This window comes from Haliotis asinina, chromosome 7 (assembly GCF_037392515.1).
Source record: "Haliotis asinina isolate JCU_RB_2024 chromosome 7, JCU_Hal_asi_v2, whole genome shotgun sequence".
Classification (NCBI taxonomy): Eukaryota; Metazoa; Mollusca; class Gastropoda; order Lepetellida; family Haliotidae; genus Haliotis; species Haliotis asinina.
Window position 1 is genome coordinate 54,975,809 of NC_090286.1, and position 19,874 is coordinate 54,995,682.

At 36.5% G+C, this 19,874-nt stretch overlaps 2 protein-coding genes across 8 annotated transcripts in view; one reads left to right on the top strand and one right to left on the bottom strand.

Annotated features, from left to right (window-relative positions):
- The window catches only part of LOC137291894 (protein wntless homolog), a 191,275-nt gene that overhangs the window by 27,390 nt on the left and 144,011 nt on the right, over positions 1-19,874 (top strand). The window lies entirely within an intron of this gene.
- LOC137291892 (FYN-binding protein 1-like) overlaps positions 506-19,874 on the bottom strand; it is a 67,023-nt gene continuing 47,654 nt past the window's right edge. For 3 of the 7 annotated variants that reach the window (XM_067823442.1, XM_067823449.1, XM_067823445.1), the window contains exons 7-14: positions 19,132-19,249; positions 18,812-18,877; positions 18,367-18,526; positions 15,000-15,052; positions 14,316-14,345; positions 8,857-8,903; positions 6,338-6,387; positions 3,609-5,320 (exon numbers count right to left, since the gene is read on the bottom strand). In XM_067823442.1, the coding sequence (XP_067679543.1) occupies positions 5,298-5,320; positions 6,338-6,387; positions 8,857-8,903; positions 14,316-14,345; positions 15,000-15,052; positions 18,367-18,526; positions 18,812-18,877; positions 19,132-19,249 (547 nt within the window). In that variant the 3' untranslated portion in view covers positions 3,609-5,297. Of the gene's footprint in view, positions 5,321-6,337; positions 6,388-8,856; positions 8,904-13,080; positions 13,126-14,315; positions 14,346-14,999; positions 15,053-18,366; positions 18,527-18,811; positions 18,878-19,131; positions 19,250-19,874 lie in introns of those variants that run through there. The other 4 variants (XM_067823443.1, XM_067823446.1, XM_067823448.1 and 1 more) reach the window with 3 other exon arrangements.

Sequence of the window (19,874 nt, forward strand, 5' to 3'; positions counted from 1 at the left end):
AGCGACAGCACCCGCCCGTGAGAGTTTGCTCATCTCGACAAAGACCTGGGTTTGATTCCCCACATAGGTATATTACGTGAAGTCAATTTCTGGTGCCCCTCACCGTGATATTAATGGAATATTGCTAAAAGCAGTGTAAAATCCAACTCATTCATTCTCATCAACAGACTCTTGCGTGAATGAATGAATTGTGGACTGTTGCTCAATATTTGCTGACCAAGGTTCGTACATGAATGTCTGTCTGCACTGTGTAGAGACTGTTTCCGTCGTCTGGTTGATGTAGCATCCTCCAAGAAGATGGCAGCTCATACCAGGTGTTAGTAAAGGCTATACCTTCCACTATCCAGGCTTGGCTCATTGACAATGGAATGAATCAAAGACTTGCTGGCTGAGAATCTACATATTTTAGTGACATAACTATATGGAACTGTTCCTCTGAAGGCCAGGAATATGTAACTGGTATAGAAGTCTTCACTTATCCATGCAGACATAAACAAACCAATCATAGTATGAATAGATTTATTTTGAGTGAAATATACAGTCAGGTGATAGGAAATTGTACTCAAGGTTTCAAAATATACATCTTCCTTTGGAAAACAATCATATACTCCAAATATGAACCTTGCTAAAAATCCTCAATTCTATCCTGTTTCAATTTAATCATCATACGTTTTACTTCAATCTGTTGTTTGTGCGTAAATAATGTCAATTTTACACACAAAAAATCAAGACATGCAGTGTAATACCAGAACGCAATTACGAAAACCAAACCTGCACCACATTTTGTTGGTACTTTGGGTTTCTGTTTAAAAACAAAGGCTAGTTTTTAGAACTAAACACAAACTGATTGTATGGATTTGATGACATAGCTGTGTAAACTATGGGGATTATCTCCACTGGTTGTTACCATCAACAAGCTCCTTCCAAGCTTGCAACACCTCCATTACTATCCCAGTATGTCAACAAAGGCACCTGTGTGTTTCAAACTTTCTCTAACACCAAATAAAGAAACATTTTTGTCTTTGAGGACTCTGTTACAGTGATTTGAGAAATGGTTTACAGCTGACTACAATTAGACAGGTGAGTACTAGTTTGTGAATCAGATTGATTCCACATTGCAGATAATTAAATAATTATCTTGCACCAAATTCCCCCTTGCAGTGTCACTTACGGGGTAACTGAAAAAAGTAGAAACAAAACAAATTATAACAAGAGAATTTGGTGTCAAAACCTGACTAAACATAATTAAGAATCAGTCATTTGTTCAAACTCGGAGCATGTTTGTAGGTCACCAAGCACTGGGGAGCAGTGACTGGTGGAAGAGCTCTGTGAACCTGCTGTCACTGTGAGGAGTTTATTTGCAAGAGGTAGTGTAGATTTTAAGATTCTGTTCTGTCTCTTATGTGGGACTATCCTCACTCTAATATATCCTTTTTCAGAATCGTGTTCCTTGTATGGCTGAACCTCATCATCGATGCACCAAGCTGTGACTTACCATATGTTTAATTCTGTATGAATGTGTATGTTTTCACGATAATCACATTTTAAAACAGACATTCAATATGGCAGTCTGAAATAAGTCAATTCTTTAGCCTAATCTTGTATTACTTTTTCAAGCACTAGTCAGTCTCAATAATGCAATTTGGGTTAGAAAACAGTACCTGGGACCTGATCCACAAGGTGCCCCTGTATGCCAGCTACCACTTACTTTGAAACAGCATCATGGTACATATAATGTATAGGAAAAAAAATATTGTGACATTCATTGTTTTATAGCATCAGCGTATTTTAAACAAGATCTCTTCTTAACATCAAAACACAAATACCTCAAAAAGAAAAATGTAACAGCAAAATCTTAATGAATAAACAAAACATTTACGAAACAGAATGAAAAATGCTGAAAAATATGCTAAACATATATCTTGCTTCTTACATTAAGCTTTACTTGCATGCTTAACACTAAATGATCTTGAATCAACATTTTCAACTGAAAGACATGATTGAGATGGGGTGTCCACATGCTGTAAATAGCTTTGAATTTACATTGGACACAAAACATTTACAAAGGTCTTGCATTGAAATCATCCAACTGATAGTCATCACATAATCAGTTCCTGTTGGGGGACGATAACGTTTAAACCTGTTTCTGCCTTTTTTTTAATTGTGCAGGTAATGAATTACAAATGACAAAAAATAATCAGTTTCATTGAGCAAATTATTACAGATTTTTTCATAAACAAAGAATGAGCACTTGCAATAAAACAGCATATCAGAGTCAGCCATATATATATTCATTCCATATACTTCCCATGTAAGAATCCAGGCTCTGTGAAGTCATAGAAAGATAAATGCACACTTCCTGAATTGATATTGAAAAGTGCTTGGCAAAATCAAATTAATGATTCAGTGTAAAAGTGTCCCTAACAGAAAACACTCTCAACAGCTGAAGCAATATTGAGGATGAGAGTTTCAGTGTATATTTCTTCCAAATATGACCACAGCATCACTTCTTTTTCTGAGATAAAATTTTGGAATTAAGTTTCACCAGAAGAATGAATGGGGACATTAGCTAAATGGCATGCTTTTCAGTGCTAATATAGATGAATGTTCTCTGAAACTTTATGGAAAAAGCAAAAGGCAAAATGAAATAGGTGAAGAAAAATAAGGAAAACATGGAAATGAAGGTCTGATTATGGTTTCCTTGTCTCTGTAAAAGAGGTCGAAATAGAATTAATCACACTGCAATACTTTGTAAATGGTGCATGAAGTTGTCATTCCGAGCCTCCATTTATTGTGTAGGTAGAGTCAGTTTCACACAGCACTAAATACAACATCATCGTGGCATTACAACAATCTCATGGTCATCTTAGAAGAGAATTACAATGGCCTCAGTAATACTAATTACTTTATGGAACGAACCCTACAGTGGGCTAGAAAAACACATGTTGAACCTAATTCTCCCAGAGGGGTATTCCAGAAACTCCACTAATCCAATAATTAAAGCAAGGAATTAAAGGTAAGATATAAGCAGTTAGTAGCTTTATATATGTTGAGTTAGGAATAAGATTCTTTGTTAACACTGTAGGAAAAAAAGTAGACATTCTCTGATTAATGAATCATTATGCTAAACACACACTAAGACGAACACTGACTACGTGTTATGTTTGCCTGCAAGCTAGCTCAGTGAGTAATTAAAACACAAACATACTTGACGCTGTATATGTTTAACAAGGTAATTGTTTTGATTAAATGGCATACATCACAGCATAGATAAGTGAATCTGACGCTACTAACCAACCATACGTCTTGCTTCCATTACATGATAAAGTTTTCTTCTGGCAGATAACAGAATTTTACGCTGTTCAGTTACTATGTAGGTGATTAAAAACACAAAACATTTGACTGAAGTCCTATATTTATCCTCTGTCTGCACTGAATGTTACTACTTTATAACTGACCTGACTGCAAAACCTGATAGTGGTTATATTCAAGGGCAGTAACTCTTATTGGTCTACATCACCTGCAGCTACGTAGTGAACACTTCCTTTGGAGTTTTGATTTTGCAATGAATCCTCTTTTCAACACAAACTAATTTGAGTGATATTCCATTTTGGTTTGTTTATATTTCTTTTCTAATATCATTATAATTATGTTATTCAGAATCATCAAAAACGTAAATAAATTTGTTTTGATATTTTTTATGTCAACACATCCATAACCAACCAATAGTAACCACCTTAGTATTGCAACTGCAAATACCGGTATCATCATTTATACTGAATTCCCATCCTCCATCTTAACAGTTAACTTTATGGAAGGAAAGCCAAACATTTCGGAAATGTGTTTCAAATCATCCGAGTGAATGGGTGTCATGATAGTCGTCTTGAGTTCATGAAATCATCTGAACATCTATGGTAACATACATTTACAGTCAACACTTCCACACAACAAAATAAACAACCTGAAACACTTGCATACACATCATCGTAACTGTCATTACAAGGAAAGAGTAGCCAAGCATGCCATCCTGTAGAAATATGGCACTAACCAACATCAGTACTAATGGACCAGCCATTTAATCATCACTATGGCACGTTTAATTTGGGTTGTTTTGGCATCCCGGTGAAAGAAAAAAGTCTTTAGGAAGTTTTTATTTTCAAAAATTGGAGCATATTCATGCTTACAGATTTCACTTTGGTAGCTTATTTAAACACTACAGGTCAGGGTGCTGGTGTACAAAACAACCTTAGCGCTATATCTGTCGTTAGTTAAAGTATCAGAGTTACGATCACCTTAGCGCTTAGTAAAGAACGCTATATACAACAGCACCCTGGAAGCACTACTGTCGACAGTCTTACTACGTCTTACAAGTTAATTATTATGAACTGTATCTGGACATCAACACGCTAACTATTGTACAACCTTGCATTACATGCACACAGATATGTACACATATATATACACTAATAACAAACCAGTGCTGTTTGAAACAGACCACATAACTAAAACAGAGAAGTTTGGATTTATGTCAAAGAATCCATGAGCATAAACTAGATACAATTCAGACAAAAAATGATAAGAATTTGTTTCCTGTAAATTCATCCTCAGTATAAAAGTCTACGTTCATCATTGCATTGTGTCTGTGTGTGGAGATCTTAAATCATATGAAACATCAAGAATCAACAAGGAATATTTCTATCATTATTGCAAAATTTAGGGAGCCTTCAAAAACAACAATGGAACCTGATTCATTTAGACACAAAATTAACTTAGAAATTAAAAATACATTTTAAAGTGTAAAACAAAAACTCTGGAATGATTAACCTTTTCAAAAGTAACGCCTACTGCCATGCAATTAACCTAACCAAACAGCCTAAGCAAGCAAAGTGAATTTCTCAAATACAGGAGAGATAAACATAGAGCAATCTCTATATCTCAGGAGGTTACCGACATATCACAGTGGATCATCACCTAATGAGCAAACAAGGACAAGTTACCTAAATTGGCCACTAATATACTTAAGTAACAAATGAAAATGTACATTTATGGTCATACAAGAATTGAGTATAGGTGTATCTTTAGTTCACTGGGGACATAATGACAATTAATCTCTTGGTTATATCTTCCGTGGATATTTGGTCAGCAGATATGCTGTACAAAAATAACACTGTTGACAGTGATTCAAGTTGTTATCTCCCTGTGATGAGGCAAGAGTGACCTCCCTTGTCAATACTGTTTCCCATTCACAATAGGCTGCGTTCTTCTGTGTTGGATAGACATCTTGTCAAAGAGGAACATCAGGAACACTCTTCATAAATTTCTGTAAAATACAAAGACACTTCATATATTAATGTATTCAAAATAGTTTCATATTCTACAAATAGTATGTCTTGAAAAGTTCATAATGTTCAAGGCATATCCACTGATTATCACTGTCATCCTTTACACATTCCCCATATTCATCAGAAATACAAATATTTTTCAGATTGTGAAAAAATAACAAACTTTTACTCTGAGAAATGATGCTCATAATACTTATTAGGTTTAATAAGAAATCTAGCAATGGGCAAAGATGTGATTTTTATTGCCCATTGTTTCAACAATATTTCAGTAGTATGAAGGTGATTTTGCTCAAGTGGGGTAAAGAGTTAAAAAAGGAATCACTTACCATTGTGACCCTTAAAGCATTTGTTCTGTTATGACGGACATAGTCTTGTATTAGATAAACATATCTCTGTATAGGGATACAACACTGTAGTATACTTTGATTACCATGACCACTTTTGAGGCTCTTCAGAAATCATGTTTATTTTTTTACACAAATAATTGTCATGGCCTCCATCACCAGTGAATTCAGTATGTCAGCATTGCAGCATTTCAATTTTACCAAACCAATCAAGCAACAGTTTGGTTCCTATCAAGAGGGACCAATGAGAATATGACACACAAATGGCGATATTCATCGTATACAGCACCCTTGTGCCCAACATAGACCAGAACTCCACACAAAATTCACATCAGCGGAAGGCTTCACATAACATTTGACTTGTTTCACTTCCATGAGCTCCACACAGTGTCAGTATCCTAGGACACTTGTCCAAACTACTCCACCCCCCAGCTGCCATAGGTGTTCACAGGTGACTGACTTTGTGTTGATGACATGCGTAATGTAATAATTCTGTACTGTCATATTCAACTGTACTTCACTTTGTTATGTATGTTTCAAATCTGATGTTAAGAATTACAATGATGAGAAGCAATATACACTTCACCATTAGCTCCATGGTCATGCTCTCCATGGTGCTTCTACATAGGAGTAACTATGGTAACCACAAACCTTCTGGTTCCTGTTGAAACCCATCCAAATCTTCATACATTTCTTCCTGCCTATAAGTGACAACAAATACCATCACCATTTGATATATATACAGGTATATACAATAGGAATCACAGCCTGTCTGTATCACACATCTCAGGGATTGACTTTCATAGTTTATCAAACAAACTCTGATGGCAGCACCAACATGATTCTGTCTAAATACTTTTCCAATTTCCTTTTGAGCACATTAAATACTACCGACAGAAAATAAGGGAACCAAGAAATTGAATGTAGATGACTTTGACTGTGACAGGGTCCGTTATCGTGGCGTATCTCCCAAACGCAACATCCAATGACAATGGAATTGCGCATAATGCATGCCCAGCACGTGCTACACGTGCATACAGAAGTTAACTCCTGTAAATGTACTGGAGAAGTCGCAATCACTAATGCAATAGAGATTGACACTTACTGACAGAAATGCCTCCGAGGCAGTATCTCGGTGAAGCAACAAAATGGAGAATTGTGGGCAAGATAGAGGGAAGGACATCATTATGTGAAGTTGCCCGACAGGTGGGTAAATCAAAAAGTGTTATTTCACGCCTGTGGGATGAGTACCATCAAACAGGTGGGGTTGCAACGAGACCTGGGCATGGTAGACCAAAATCAACGACACCACGACAGGATCGTCTCATTACGTTAATTGCTCTACACGATAGGTTTAAATCGGCCCCTGCCATCAATAGAGAATTCCTCACACTCACTGGAGGACGCATTTCAACCTCAACCATTAAAAACCGACTCTATCAAGCTCATCTGAAAGCAAGACGGCCTTTTAAGGGTGTCATCCTTTCAGCTCACCATAAGCGCCAAAGATTGGCATGGGCTAGGCAGCATCAGGGCCAGAGCAGCAATTCTTGACCATGATCGATATGGAGGTGATAGTGTCATGGTGTGGGATGGGATTACACATGACAGACGATCAGATTTGGTCATCATTAACGGAGCCATGACTGGTCAGCGATACGTTGACCAAATATTGCATCCTGTTGTGGCTCCATTGGCTAGAGTTATCGGCCGAAATTTTGTATTCCAAGATAATAATGCCAGACCACATCGGGCCCGAATTGTCTCCGCTTATCTCCAACAAGAAGGTATCCAGACATTGGACTGGCCCTCTAAGTCCCCAGACCTGTCCCCAATTGAACATCTCTGGGACGTTCTTGGTCGACGGGTGTATGCCAGGGACCCAGGACCTGTCAACCTGGCCCAGCTTGGTGCAGCTCTCCAAGAGGAATGGCGGGCAATACCATGGGCAACCATCCGGAAATTGATTAACAGCATGCCATCAAGGTGCCGTGAATGTGTTGCCCAACATGGTGGACACAGCAGATATTGAACTTGACGCCTAAAATTGATTTAGTGGATATTTAAAGCAGTTTCAAATTCGCTATTATTTCATTAGTTCCCTTATTTCTTGTCGGTAGTGTATCTAAGAAGCAAGAAAAATAAGTGTGCTTCCAAAGTTTGCAACTGAAATCCTTCAGATGTTGCAGATTGAGAGACAGCCTGTGAATATTACCTTTTTAACCACCAGTAACATACTTGAATGTTTATGCTGAAATATTGAACCAGTTTCAGTTGAAATGTCACTTCATACATGAAGAAGAAGAATATGCTTCTAAAAATTTAGGAAATTATAATTTTGACTTTCTTGATCAAAGAACATAATAGCATAACAAATGTTCAAACATTATTTCATAAAAAAAACATGCTTTTGCCATGATTTGTCAGCAAATTAACATAACAAATGTCCAAACATTATTTCATAAAAAAGCATGCTTTTGCATTGAAACATGCACACTGACATATTCCAATTTCGCGGTGAACTGGTTCATATATCAATGGAGAAATTCCCCAGGAATCACAAGACAGAGTCCCACACAAAGAATGGATGTTGCATAGTTGTTGGTTATGTTGAAGCACAGAGACACACATGCGTTAAGCCAACAAGCGTAATGTGAACAAAATGATGGCACAACAGAGAAGATGTTCATCACATGCATTGTGAAAATTTGACAAAATGTGAAAAAACAGCACCAAGCTGCTTTGATTCCAGTGACAACACTTTAGATGATATTGAAATACAATCTCTGGCAAACATTGACATTCTGAGCAATCACAGGCGAACAAGTCATACATTCATGCACTTCAGCAAACAAACAGAGCAGGCAATTAAAGTACCGGTATGAATTTTGTCTGTGAGTGCACATTTAAAAAATGAAAGGCATTGATTGAAAATGTTAATTCAGTTGTCACAAGAATGAATAAAAATCCAGAAGGGCAGGAAAACAAAGTGCAAGCATATTACAAGCATTTCTTCACAACGGCTGATTTTCACAAATGACATGGTGAAATCCTTCTTAATCCTATGGCGAGAAGATAAGACTAGCTGTGATGACACTAACAGTTCCAGTCACTAAATGACCTTCCCAGCATGCTTTGTGTCCATGCAACATTCGGCATAGACGACTCACCCAAATTCCCCCTCCATTGCAATAGGGGTATCAACTACTTTCATGGCCTGTGAAGGATGAAGCGGACAGTGAAATGGATTATGACATTGACGATGAAACATACAATGGCATAGTTAGGTAAAAGCTAAAAGCTAGAATGTACATACATGTATTTAATACCTTGTTATTACAGAAGCACCAAAATTATTTGAAGACAAGAAATATTTTCAACAAATCAGACAAGCGAGATCATTATTCTGAAATTGTTGAAGGTAAAGTCCAACTAAAATTTTGGAATGACACAAATTTCTACTACAGCTTGATGACTGTTAAGACATAGTTCTAAATTCATAGTTTTAAATTAAAGTTTGAAAAATGCAGGGAATTATGTCCTGCAACAAGTTTGTCTCCATTGTGCAAAATAAACTATAAGTTAATGTTGAAGATAAATTATGCTAGTGGTTTTCTCAAAAATTGGAAATGGAAAATTAACATGGGGAGAGAAGGTGTCCAACTTTATAAGACCAACACTTAAATCAGATGATGTCAAGAATCAAGACATGCTAAAATGAAATAAGGAATTCTAACTAACCTTGTTCAAACATAGTAACACATTCATGGTTGTTCGTGCATGGTATAAAAGGTCAAATAAACAATGATATGTACATGACATATAACATTTAAAATCTACATAAAATGAGATAGCCTCATTGTCTTTCTTAGCACATAACCTGCATTACACTTGCAGGCCTGACTCCACTGACACTAAGTTGACGATTATTCATAACCACAAATATATTATTAATGTTATCCCCTAATTCTCATAATAAAAACACAAACAAGATTAAAGTGTCCCAAAGAGAAATTTGCCTTCATAAAGTTGTTTGAAGAATTTATGCACCATTACTTTCAAAACACAAAATTAGCACAGAATTATTTGGTATCTGAAGTACAATAGGTACAATTACATGAAATAAATAATGATATATACAATTCTTTATACAATATTTGGCACATAAGAAGGTATAACACCCTAACTTGATGAATATGATGGGTATAGGTAAGGGGTAACATTCAAAATTAAAACCATCCAAACAAAAAGAAAATTAGGCCAAAAAACCACTGTGGTTCTCATCAATGATAAAAAAACGGCAAAATACAGTGGATGAAGACTTGCCTCACCACAGAGACGATACACATCAAGCACCTGTATCGATACAGTGTATACAGGTATGCTTGTAGCCCACCCTGACACCCCACCCTCCACCCTGATATGGCCAGAATAATGCTAAAAGCAGTGTCAGACAATGCCCACTAACTCGACATTGCCTCACATGGTCATGCATGTACGATTCATTTCAAAACAAAAAAGCAATTTGACATTGCATTATTCTAGCTCCACTTTGGAACTGCAACAAAAACTGTCTCCCACACCAGTATGTCATGTCACTGACCCACAACCAGGAGTTTCATTTTTCAGCCTTAAAGGAGTGCAGGTTCGAGAATAAAAATCAAATAAATAACAAACTAAATGCTAGATTATTTCTACAAGTGAAACTGTCACCAGTGCAGTAGTTAATGTACATGCAGCAGGATTTGATGGGGAGTCATGGAGAACTGTCACTAGGCCTTTTATGTTTTCTTAGCTGGTTTACAACTTTGGCCAACCAAAACATATAACAAATTCTTTTGATTTCATTTTACAATTAGATAAAAACTACAGGTGAAAAATAACAACTCAATAATTTATTCTACCCTAAAACACCCAATCAATTATCTTTTGGTAAAGTTCTGCAATTGTACTCCCATGATTGTGCAACATAGTCTTTTTTAATGATTTGTTGCAGTGCTGATTAGGAAGTTGAAAAGTATGTATTTATAGAACATCTAAACTGAATTTTGACTGAATTGTTTGCAAATCAACCAATAAAAGATAAAAGGCCATAGATACACCTGATACAGTTAAGCTCCTTTTCTCCAGGCGTGCTCCTTCATGAGATGCTAAATCAGGGTACGTTCACAACACTTAGTAGCAAGGGCCGATTTGAACTGAGCTTCAATCATACTTTGTTTCAAAGTTGCTATATCTAATTTATAAAATTCAATAAAATACAAATCTGCATTAATTAGTATTCATCTTACAAAAAACGATTTAAAAAATGTATTTCACCCTCAAAACCCATTTCAAAAACAGTTTTCTATTTCATGAAACAAAGTTTGATTGGTAGATTACAAGATGACGGCTTCATTGACTTTTGATTGGTGTGTGGACCAATAGACTAGGAGGAATTTGTCAAAACAGAAGCATTTTCCCCAAAACACATACATACCTAATGAATCATTCTGCATGCATAGTAAAGAAAGTGTATCTTTTCACATTTGCATCCAACTTCAAAATGTCTACATGGCCTTTTCCTGGGTAAAAATAATTCCTGAATCTCCTTTCTAATTATTTAACTACAGCAGAGTCCATAAACCAATCAAACCAGAATACTGACTGACCAAACAAGTATAAAACCTTAAAGTAGGAACATGTTAACTGGTAAAGAACAGTTTTGACCACTCCATACAAAAACTGGGGAGATAATTACAGTTTGTCGGTACTGGTAGTAGTCTTGAGGTCGAATCCGAATAATGTACTCGATCATTGCCTGGTGGCCATGAATAGATGCAATCATAATCACAATCTGTGAACATTTTTTAATGTACCGAAACAGCTTTATCTTTGATTCTGGGATCTAAAGCTTGATACAAATGTGACCACTGATGATTTATTGAGAAGAAGGTGTCCTTATGTCTCAGAGCTATAGGATATTTCATTCAAGTTGCAAAACTGTCTTGGTGCCATTGCAGAAAACAGCTATAGAGCCATGACCGTCATAGGTGAACGTTAAGGTGTGGGAGACATGATCCCCTGAGTGCTAAGATTGCTTTGTCTTTTTTTTATATGTTTTTTTTCTTATTAATAACATATGAACGTTCACTGAATCACTACTTAATGATTGGAATACATAATTTCATGTTAGACATATTCCTAAACCATCAATGATATAAAAGTATGATATCATTAAACACAGGTACATTCAGACTTTTCTGATGAACTGAAATTTTGTCATTTTCTGAAAAAACATCTTTCCATATGGCTTTTTCCCTATAGTGGTCAAACCCACAACTTTCATATAACATACTAGTCAAGGCTGAAGATTGTTTTATGGGTTGTAAACATGCAATAAAAGGAGACAAAACACAGACATTCATTTCTTGAAAGAAATATCAAAAAAGTATTTGTATATTTACCATCTAACACATAACTTTGTATCCTTCTTACTTATTCTCACTAAACTTAGTTCAAAAAGTTAAAACAAAGTTGTGTTCTCAAAACATGCATTAAAGTGCTGTCACTGTTTAAGTGAGATAAAATTTCAAGTCAGATCAGCAATATTTAAGCCATATCATGACTATGAAAGTTGTAAATGCATAAATGAATGTACTGTTTGAACTACAAGTACAGTTTGATATGTCACATGTCAGCGATGTGAGGAGAAGCATTGCATATCATGTTCCCGTCATGATTATACAAGTTTCATCTCCTTTCTAAGTAAACACTCTGGACCCATTCACCACTTTAGCTTGTTCTTCACTGATGTTCAAGATGTCAGATAACTTTCTTTAACATTCTTACCAAGTTTAAACATTTCACACTCTTTTTCTTGGCTTCTTTGCAATCAAAACTGGCTGAAAACACTGACTGTTTTAGAACATAAAAAGCATATTCTCCCATGATTTCTTTTGTCTGTGTATACATTTCCAAATCCTGAGAATGTTTTTTCTACGACCACTACCATGCAAGGTGGATCATGTGTAACTGATAACTTAGTGATTTTGGCACAATATAAAATGGTACCTAAACAAAACATCAACATCACGTTCCAAATTGTGAAGATACTACCATAGCTTGTTTTGGAAGTGATAACATTGTGACCTTCTCTTCCAATCAGACAAAAACTTGATGCAGTTATTGTACTCAGAGTTGGGTGATTCAAATTATGCTCACAACAAAGCTCTGCAGGCAAATGGCCTTTAGGTTAATTCCCTGAATAATGGAGAGTGTTGCTTGACATAGCTAGGAGGATGTGGTATATGATGTATAAGGTATATGCAATACGTGGCAGGAGTTGTACATTGTAGAGGTGCGCAGTGTCAACCACACAGGTGATACCATAGTTATCACACTAGCTGGTGAATACTACCTGCATATAGGATATGTCACAACGTCTGGTCAAGATGTGCCTGTGTTTAGACATTCATTATGTATCAACATGGCATCAAGATATGGTCTAATCTGCTAACTTCACACACAAAATTCCCAGTAGATTCTCATGTGTTTTCAATATGCGTACATTATAGTTATGTCCTGTCTGGCTGAGGTGTCTGCAGCAGCTATAGAATATTTGTTTGACAGGAAATGATCAGGTGAGACCAACTCTCAGATGTGGAATACGCCACCACAATGGCTACCTGACACTCCGAGTTGCTACTGGCCAGGAAAACATCAGGGGAGACAAACTCTGACATGTTGAAGAATTTTCCACAATGGCTGTCTAACAGGGTTGCTACTGGCAAATAGAACTCAACAAGAGTAACTTTCAGATGTGGAGAAAGAGTCCACTTAATATGATTCCTACTAAGCTAGGGCTACACCAAGAGGTCACATATATCATATGCCTATGTTGAACGATGGCCACTGTACATGAGTTGGTTTCGATTAGGATTGTTAAGTTCAAGGAAATCATATATCTACAATATCAGTATTGAACATCAACTTTCCCTCCCTATGTGGGAATAAAACTCACTGGGCAGCTGTGAGCATCTCCTTCAGTGTGAACTGACTTCATGCAAGACTAAGCAGTAAAGGCAAGTTTGTGTATATCTTTTTGAATACATAGCATAGTATATATTCAGATACATATCAAACTAAGAAAACAATTTGACATGACCAGGATTAAATTCCAACGACCGACAATTTACCTGGGAATCTAACCTATGCAAGTATCATACTTGGGTGTTATCGTCGTTGATGTTCAAGTTGATACATAAACTTGCTTTATCCTCTTAATTGATTAACAGACCCTTTTGAAAGTCCTTTTTGCAGTAGAAATTGGTTGAAAACACTGAAACATTTGTGATTTAGAACAAAAAAAAGTATACTTGATATCTTTGACTATGTATACTTTTCCAAATCCTGAGAATGTTTGTCTCTGCAATTATTACCTTGCAAGATGGAATATAGATGACTGATAGCATAGTGACAGTGACACAATAAAAAATGGTACTTGAACAAAACATGAACACTGCATACCAAAATGTGTAGAAAAACATTTAAACATTTCACAAACATTGCAAACAACAAAAAAGTCCAAAAGTACATTGATACTGTGCAAATTTAGAAAGCTGTGAAGAAAATAAAATAAACATAATACCTCCAAACTATTGGCTAGGTCCTGTGTGTGCTGAATACAGCAAAAAGCATTAATGACATACTGAGGCCGAGATGAACATTTACCACTTTATGGACAACAACATCGGGTTGAATGACTTAGCTATGTTCAACAGCATCTTGATAATGGAAGTAAAATCAGCATCGACACAAAGCTAACACAATAAGCCAGAAGCTGTAGTAAAGATGTAGTTTTTACTAAATTATAAGTAAAAACTGGTTGGGAGAATCCAGCTTCTACAACTGTTTTACTGGTTAGTACACTCACGATTATGAACTTTAACGTGTTTTTCTACAAGGTCGTGTAAAGATATGTGTTCATGTCAACAGGAGCACATTTCTTAACATGGAAACCACAGATCAGGAGGAATTATTGAAGCAACATGTTAATAAGAAGGCCGTAGCTAAAGCACCACAACTGAGAACCCCATTAAAAATATCCATATAGTGGGACTCCTTAACTTATCATGATCTAGAAGAAGCAAGAGGCTGGTAGTACAGAGAGTTATTTAACAATTAATATCATCATCTTTATGTAACTGATGTATACACTCAATATTCAAGTTGTCAATTAAAAACTTATCTGCTTCATTTACCAAATCAAATGGTCTAGATTGTGTTTCCAAACTTTAAAAAAGTGGGCAAGTGTCTTTGACGTATGACATACCTTCTTAATCGCTGTTTCTGCTATGTCAATATTCTTGGATTCCACATAGCCATCTGGAAAACAAGTGAAATCAATATTACCACCACTTTGACATAAACATCAGTTAACACAGACAGAAGAAACAGTGAAACCGAGTACAGGTGACAATAACATATGACATATCCATAAATCTGGATCAAATGACACTGATACAATTGATGCTGTTCTTGATATGGCTTGTAATCTATGTGCATTATACTGAGTGAGTGAGTGAGTGAATTTAGTTTTACGCCACTCTGGGCAATATTGGCATCAGTCTGTAAACAATCAAGTCCAGACCAGACGATCCAGTGATCAATAGCAGGAGCATCAATCAATCTGATGTGTCAACAAAGTCAGCAAGCCTGGCCACCCGATCCCTTTAGTCGCCTTTTACGACAAAGCACCGGTTACTGAAGATTAAGTCTAACCTGCATTAAGTCAAGGATGCATCAAACTAATGCAACTATATTTCATTATTGTAAAGATGTTGTACTTAAACAATAACAGTGTTTAAGTCACAGGAATCATTTAACAAGAGTCATCAGAAGATGACATATCCCCCCGGCCCCCACATATTTGAAAGAACAAATCATCTGAAGGTTACTTGATGTTTTTTTAGATGTTTTTAGACTAAGTTTGAATCATTTTCCATGAAAATCATGAAAAATATAAATGCCATATTTCTGTAAACAGCAAAAGGCACCACTTCAAGATCTGCCTCATATATCTGCCAAGATCTGTTGAAAGATATCAAATGGTTTTTGAGTTGTGCTCAGGAAACGAAGTCCATCCCTCCATTTTGAGACCAGTTCCAAAACGTTTCCATTGAAAAAGAGAAAATAATAAATCACAAAAACCTGTAAATGGCAAAAGGCACCACTTTGGGATCTGCCACACATAGTTTTGCAGAATTGAACAGTTTTTGAGCTCTGCTCCAGAAACAAAGCCCATCCCTCCAATTTGAGACTAAGTCCAAAATGTTTCCATGGAAACCAAGAAAATAATAAATTACAAAAACCTGTAAATAGCAAAAGTCTCCACTTCAGATTATAACTTATATATCTACCAAGTTTTGCAGAAAAATATTGAACAGTGTTTTAGTTCTGCTCTGGAAACGAAACACCTCTCATTTTTGAGACTATGTCCTAAACGTTTCCATGGAAACCGAGAAAATCATAAATCACAAAAACCTGTAAATAGCAAAAGGCAACCACTTTAGGTTCTCATTGATACATCTACCACATTTTGCAGAAAAATATTGAACGGTGTTTTAGTTCTGCTCCAGAAACGAAGCCCACCCAACCATTAGACTAACACCAAAATGTTCCATGGAAAAAAGACAAAAATAAAAATGCCATAACTCTGTAGATAGCAAAAGGCACAAATATAGGTTGAGATTATCATATCTATCAAGTTTGGTCTAAAAATATTGGAAACAAAATGATTACCGATGGACGGGCAGGCGGACAGACAGACAGACGAGGCGTTGACTAAATCACCCCACATTACATGCCGGGGGCATAAAAAGTGATATACACTAATTGGGAAATAATATTAATGACATGATGCTTTTGTTGATGCAGTTGTCATGGAATTCACTGTCCATTCTATATGCGCACAGGGATGATAAAATTATCAGTCTTCTCACAAAATATATAGAGATATTATTTAAGAAATGCAGATTGCTCTACCACCATGTATAGTGTAACAAAGCACTCTTTTGCCCTGAACTATTATAGTTAATAAACAAGGAATCTTGCATCCGAGTGCTATATCATTAAAATAGCACAGGGCGAAAGTGTGATTTATTACACTATACATGGTGGTAAAGCGAACTGTATTTCTTTTCTGAGGTGCCTAATTTAATACCTTCTCAAGATAATTTTGATTAATTTAAGGCAGAAAACAAACGGCAGTGTTGGTGACCTAAATTAAGAATCCTCACAGAGGACTAACTGACGTGCTGTTTTTTCTTAAGCATCTGGCCCCCAACGTTAAGACGAACATGATAAAACATTTGGGTGACGTTTACATTCAAATTACATTTTAGTTACATCTGTGATTAATGTAACTGATATTGGGCCATATGAACAATACATTTCTGCTACCACTGTATGTTTCGATAAGCACAGCTGAATAAGCTGACTAGTGAAGCGACATTTCCATGACTGTATTTTGGGAATGTAAATATTGTTACCATGTCACTCTAAACAATAAGACATTTCATCCGTCCGAAAACAAGAACATAACGTATCCACTAGTGATCAAGTTAGCTGAGTGACAATGCTGCAAACCAACAAACGGGTATACAACGGACTAGTTTACTGTGGGAGGCTGTATGAGGCGATGACAACTCAACATGCATCAAGATGTCGGTTACATTCTCACATGATGCAAAAGTGTTTGATTATGAAAGGGCAGACTAGAATGGTACAGTCGCATAATGCACGAAGTGTACATTATTGTCTGTTATAGCTAAAATACATGGAATTATCATGATACGGACCTCCTATTATCAGAAATTTGCGGGCCGCTGCAAATGATATTGGACCGCTCAACCTTAACGACGGGCCATTATCAAGCCCGTTGTTAGGTGACGTCATAAGTAGCTCAGCTGGTGAAGTTCAATCACCTACGGCTCGATTGAACTTGGGTTCATTATTGACCATATATCTGTCTCACATTTGTCACATGTGCCTGTGCCATTATGCACTTTCATGCCTGTGTCAACCATAATGATTGTACCATAAATGACAACATACAGCAATGAAAATATCGACTTGAAGTCTAACGTTGTTGATCACTGAAAACAATGGCGGCTGGTAGTATGAGCAAAGGTCAAGGTCGAATGTCGTCTCTCTCAATAGTGACGCCACCTGTGTTGTTCTATGACGTGTCTATATTTGTGAAATGTATGTCAGTGACCTCCGCCATTTTGTTGTTGGCAGTAAATGCATCTAAACCGATGCCGCTGTTTTTATTCTTATTTTATTAAAAATTCTATTCATTTTAGCTATAATAACGGTAACGCTATTTTTCAGGGCATTATCATTTGCAGAAGCCCTCGGTCTTTTCAACTGCCCTCCTTCGTTGGGCAGTTAATGAAAGACCTCGGGCTTCTGCAAATGATAATGCCCTGAAAAATAGCGACGTACCCTTATAATATTTAAACTGCTGTCGGCGCATTTCATCTTTCACCAAAACATCTTAAAAATTTAAGTATAACATCAGTTGATTCTGAAAATAGAACCAAAGAGTCTTTTATGTTCCCAAACACAAACACACAAACATAGTCATGTCACTTGAGGAGTTTCAAAAGTGCATTGATAAGGGAGGTAACTCTTACATGTTCCTTCTCTGTTCATCACCAGCCACTTCCCTGCCGGGTTATCGGTCATCCGGATGATGTCCAGTATCTCTCCGGCCTCCACTGCCAGCTCCAACTTCCCGCCCTTGGCCTTGGCTCTCACAACTCCTTCGGCAGATTTCTTTTCATCTCCAGTTAGCTGATATCAATTAAGACACAAATTCAACTTCACTATGATCAAGAACTGGAGAACAAGATCTTTGACAATGGGTCAAATTCAGGATTATTAGCCATTTTCTGAATTTAGAATGGGCCACTGCCCTTGTATTAAAAGTAAACTTTCAAATTTTAATTTAACAGCTGTCTTAACAGCCAGTACAGTGATGTGTATCCAAATACACAAATGGGATACAATGCTTATCCGTCAACCATGAAACTGAACCTGATCAGCCAGTTTATTTGAATTTCAAGAAATTACCCATACCTTGAACTTCTTTCTGATTTCTTTCTCCTTCTTCTCCTTTTCCTTTCTCTCTTTCTCAAGTTTTGCCTGGAAACAGATTCAACAAAACATAAACCCTACCAAAGGGCAACACACCAAGAATGAAACAGCTGAAATTTGTAAACAGAAATGTCCCTTTGCTATGAGTGTTACTGTGATGTAATAACTTAGGTCATATGATTCTCGATGTCTAATTGTCTTTATGTTTTGTCACCCTTTACCGTTAATCATGATTTTGTTACCTTTGTTTTGAAGCTAGTGTCTGGTGTAACAAGTCTTTATATGAAAGAAAAGGTTTTTACATGTTCTGCTTTTTCTTTCTTTTCCCTCTCTTTTCTTTCTTTATCTTCTTTCTTCTTCCTTTCTGCTGCTTCTTTAACCTTCCTCTCTTGCTCCTTCTTGTCTTCCTGAGCACTGACCCTACAGACAATGTCAGAATCAACACAACATGAATATCATCCAAAAGACAATGTCAGACTCAACATTAAATGAATATCATCCTATGCATAATGTCAGAATCAAGAGGACATAATATCTCCCTACAGATCATGTAAGACTCAAGATGACATCCATATCATCATACAGACCTTGTCAGAATCAAGAGGACATTATAGCAACATACAGACAAAGTCGGAAGCAATAGGACACAAATATCATCCTGCAAACAATATCAGAATCAAGAGGACGTAAATATCATTATACACTGATCATGTCTGAATGAAGAGGAAGTGAATATCACCCTATAGACCTTGTCAGAATCAAAAGGACATAAATATGATATCCTAACAATGTCAGAATCAAAGACATAATATCACCCTACAGACAATGTTAAAATCAAGAGGGCATACATTTCATCATATAGACCATATCAGAATCAAGAGGACATAAATATCATTATGAAGACCAATGTCAGAATCAGCAGGACACAAATATCATCCCATAGACAATGTCAGAATCAAGACGACACAATTATCATACTACAGACAATGCCAGAATTATGAGGAAATGAATATCACCCTACAGACCATGTCAGAATCAAGAAAAA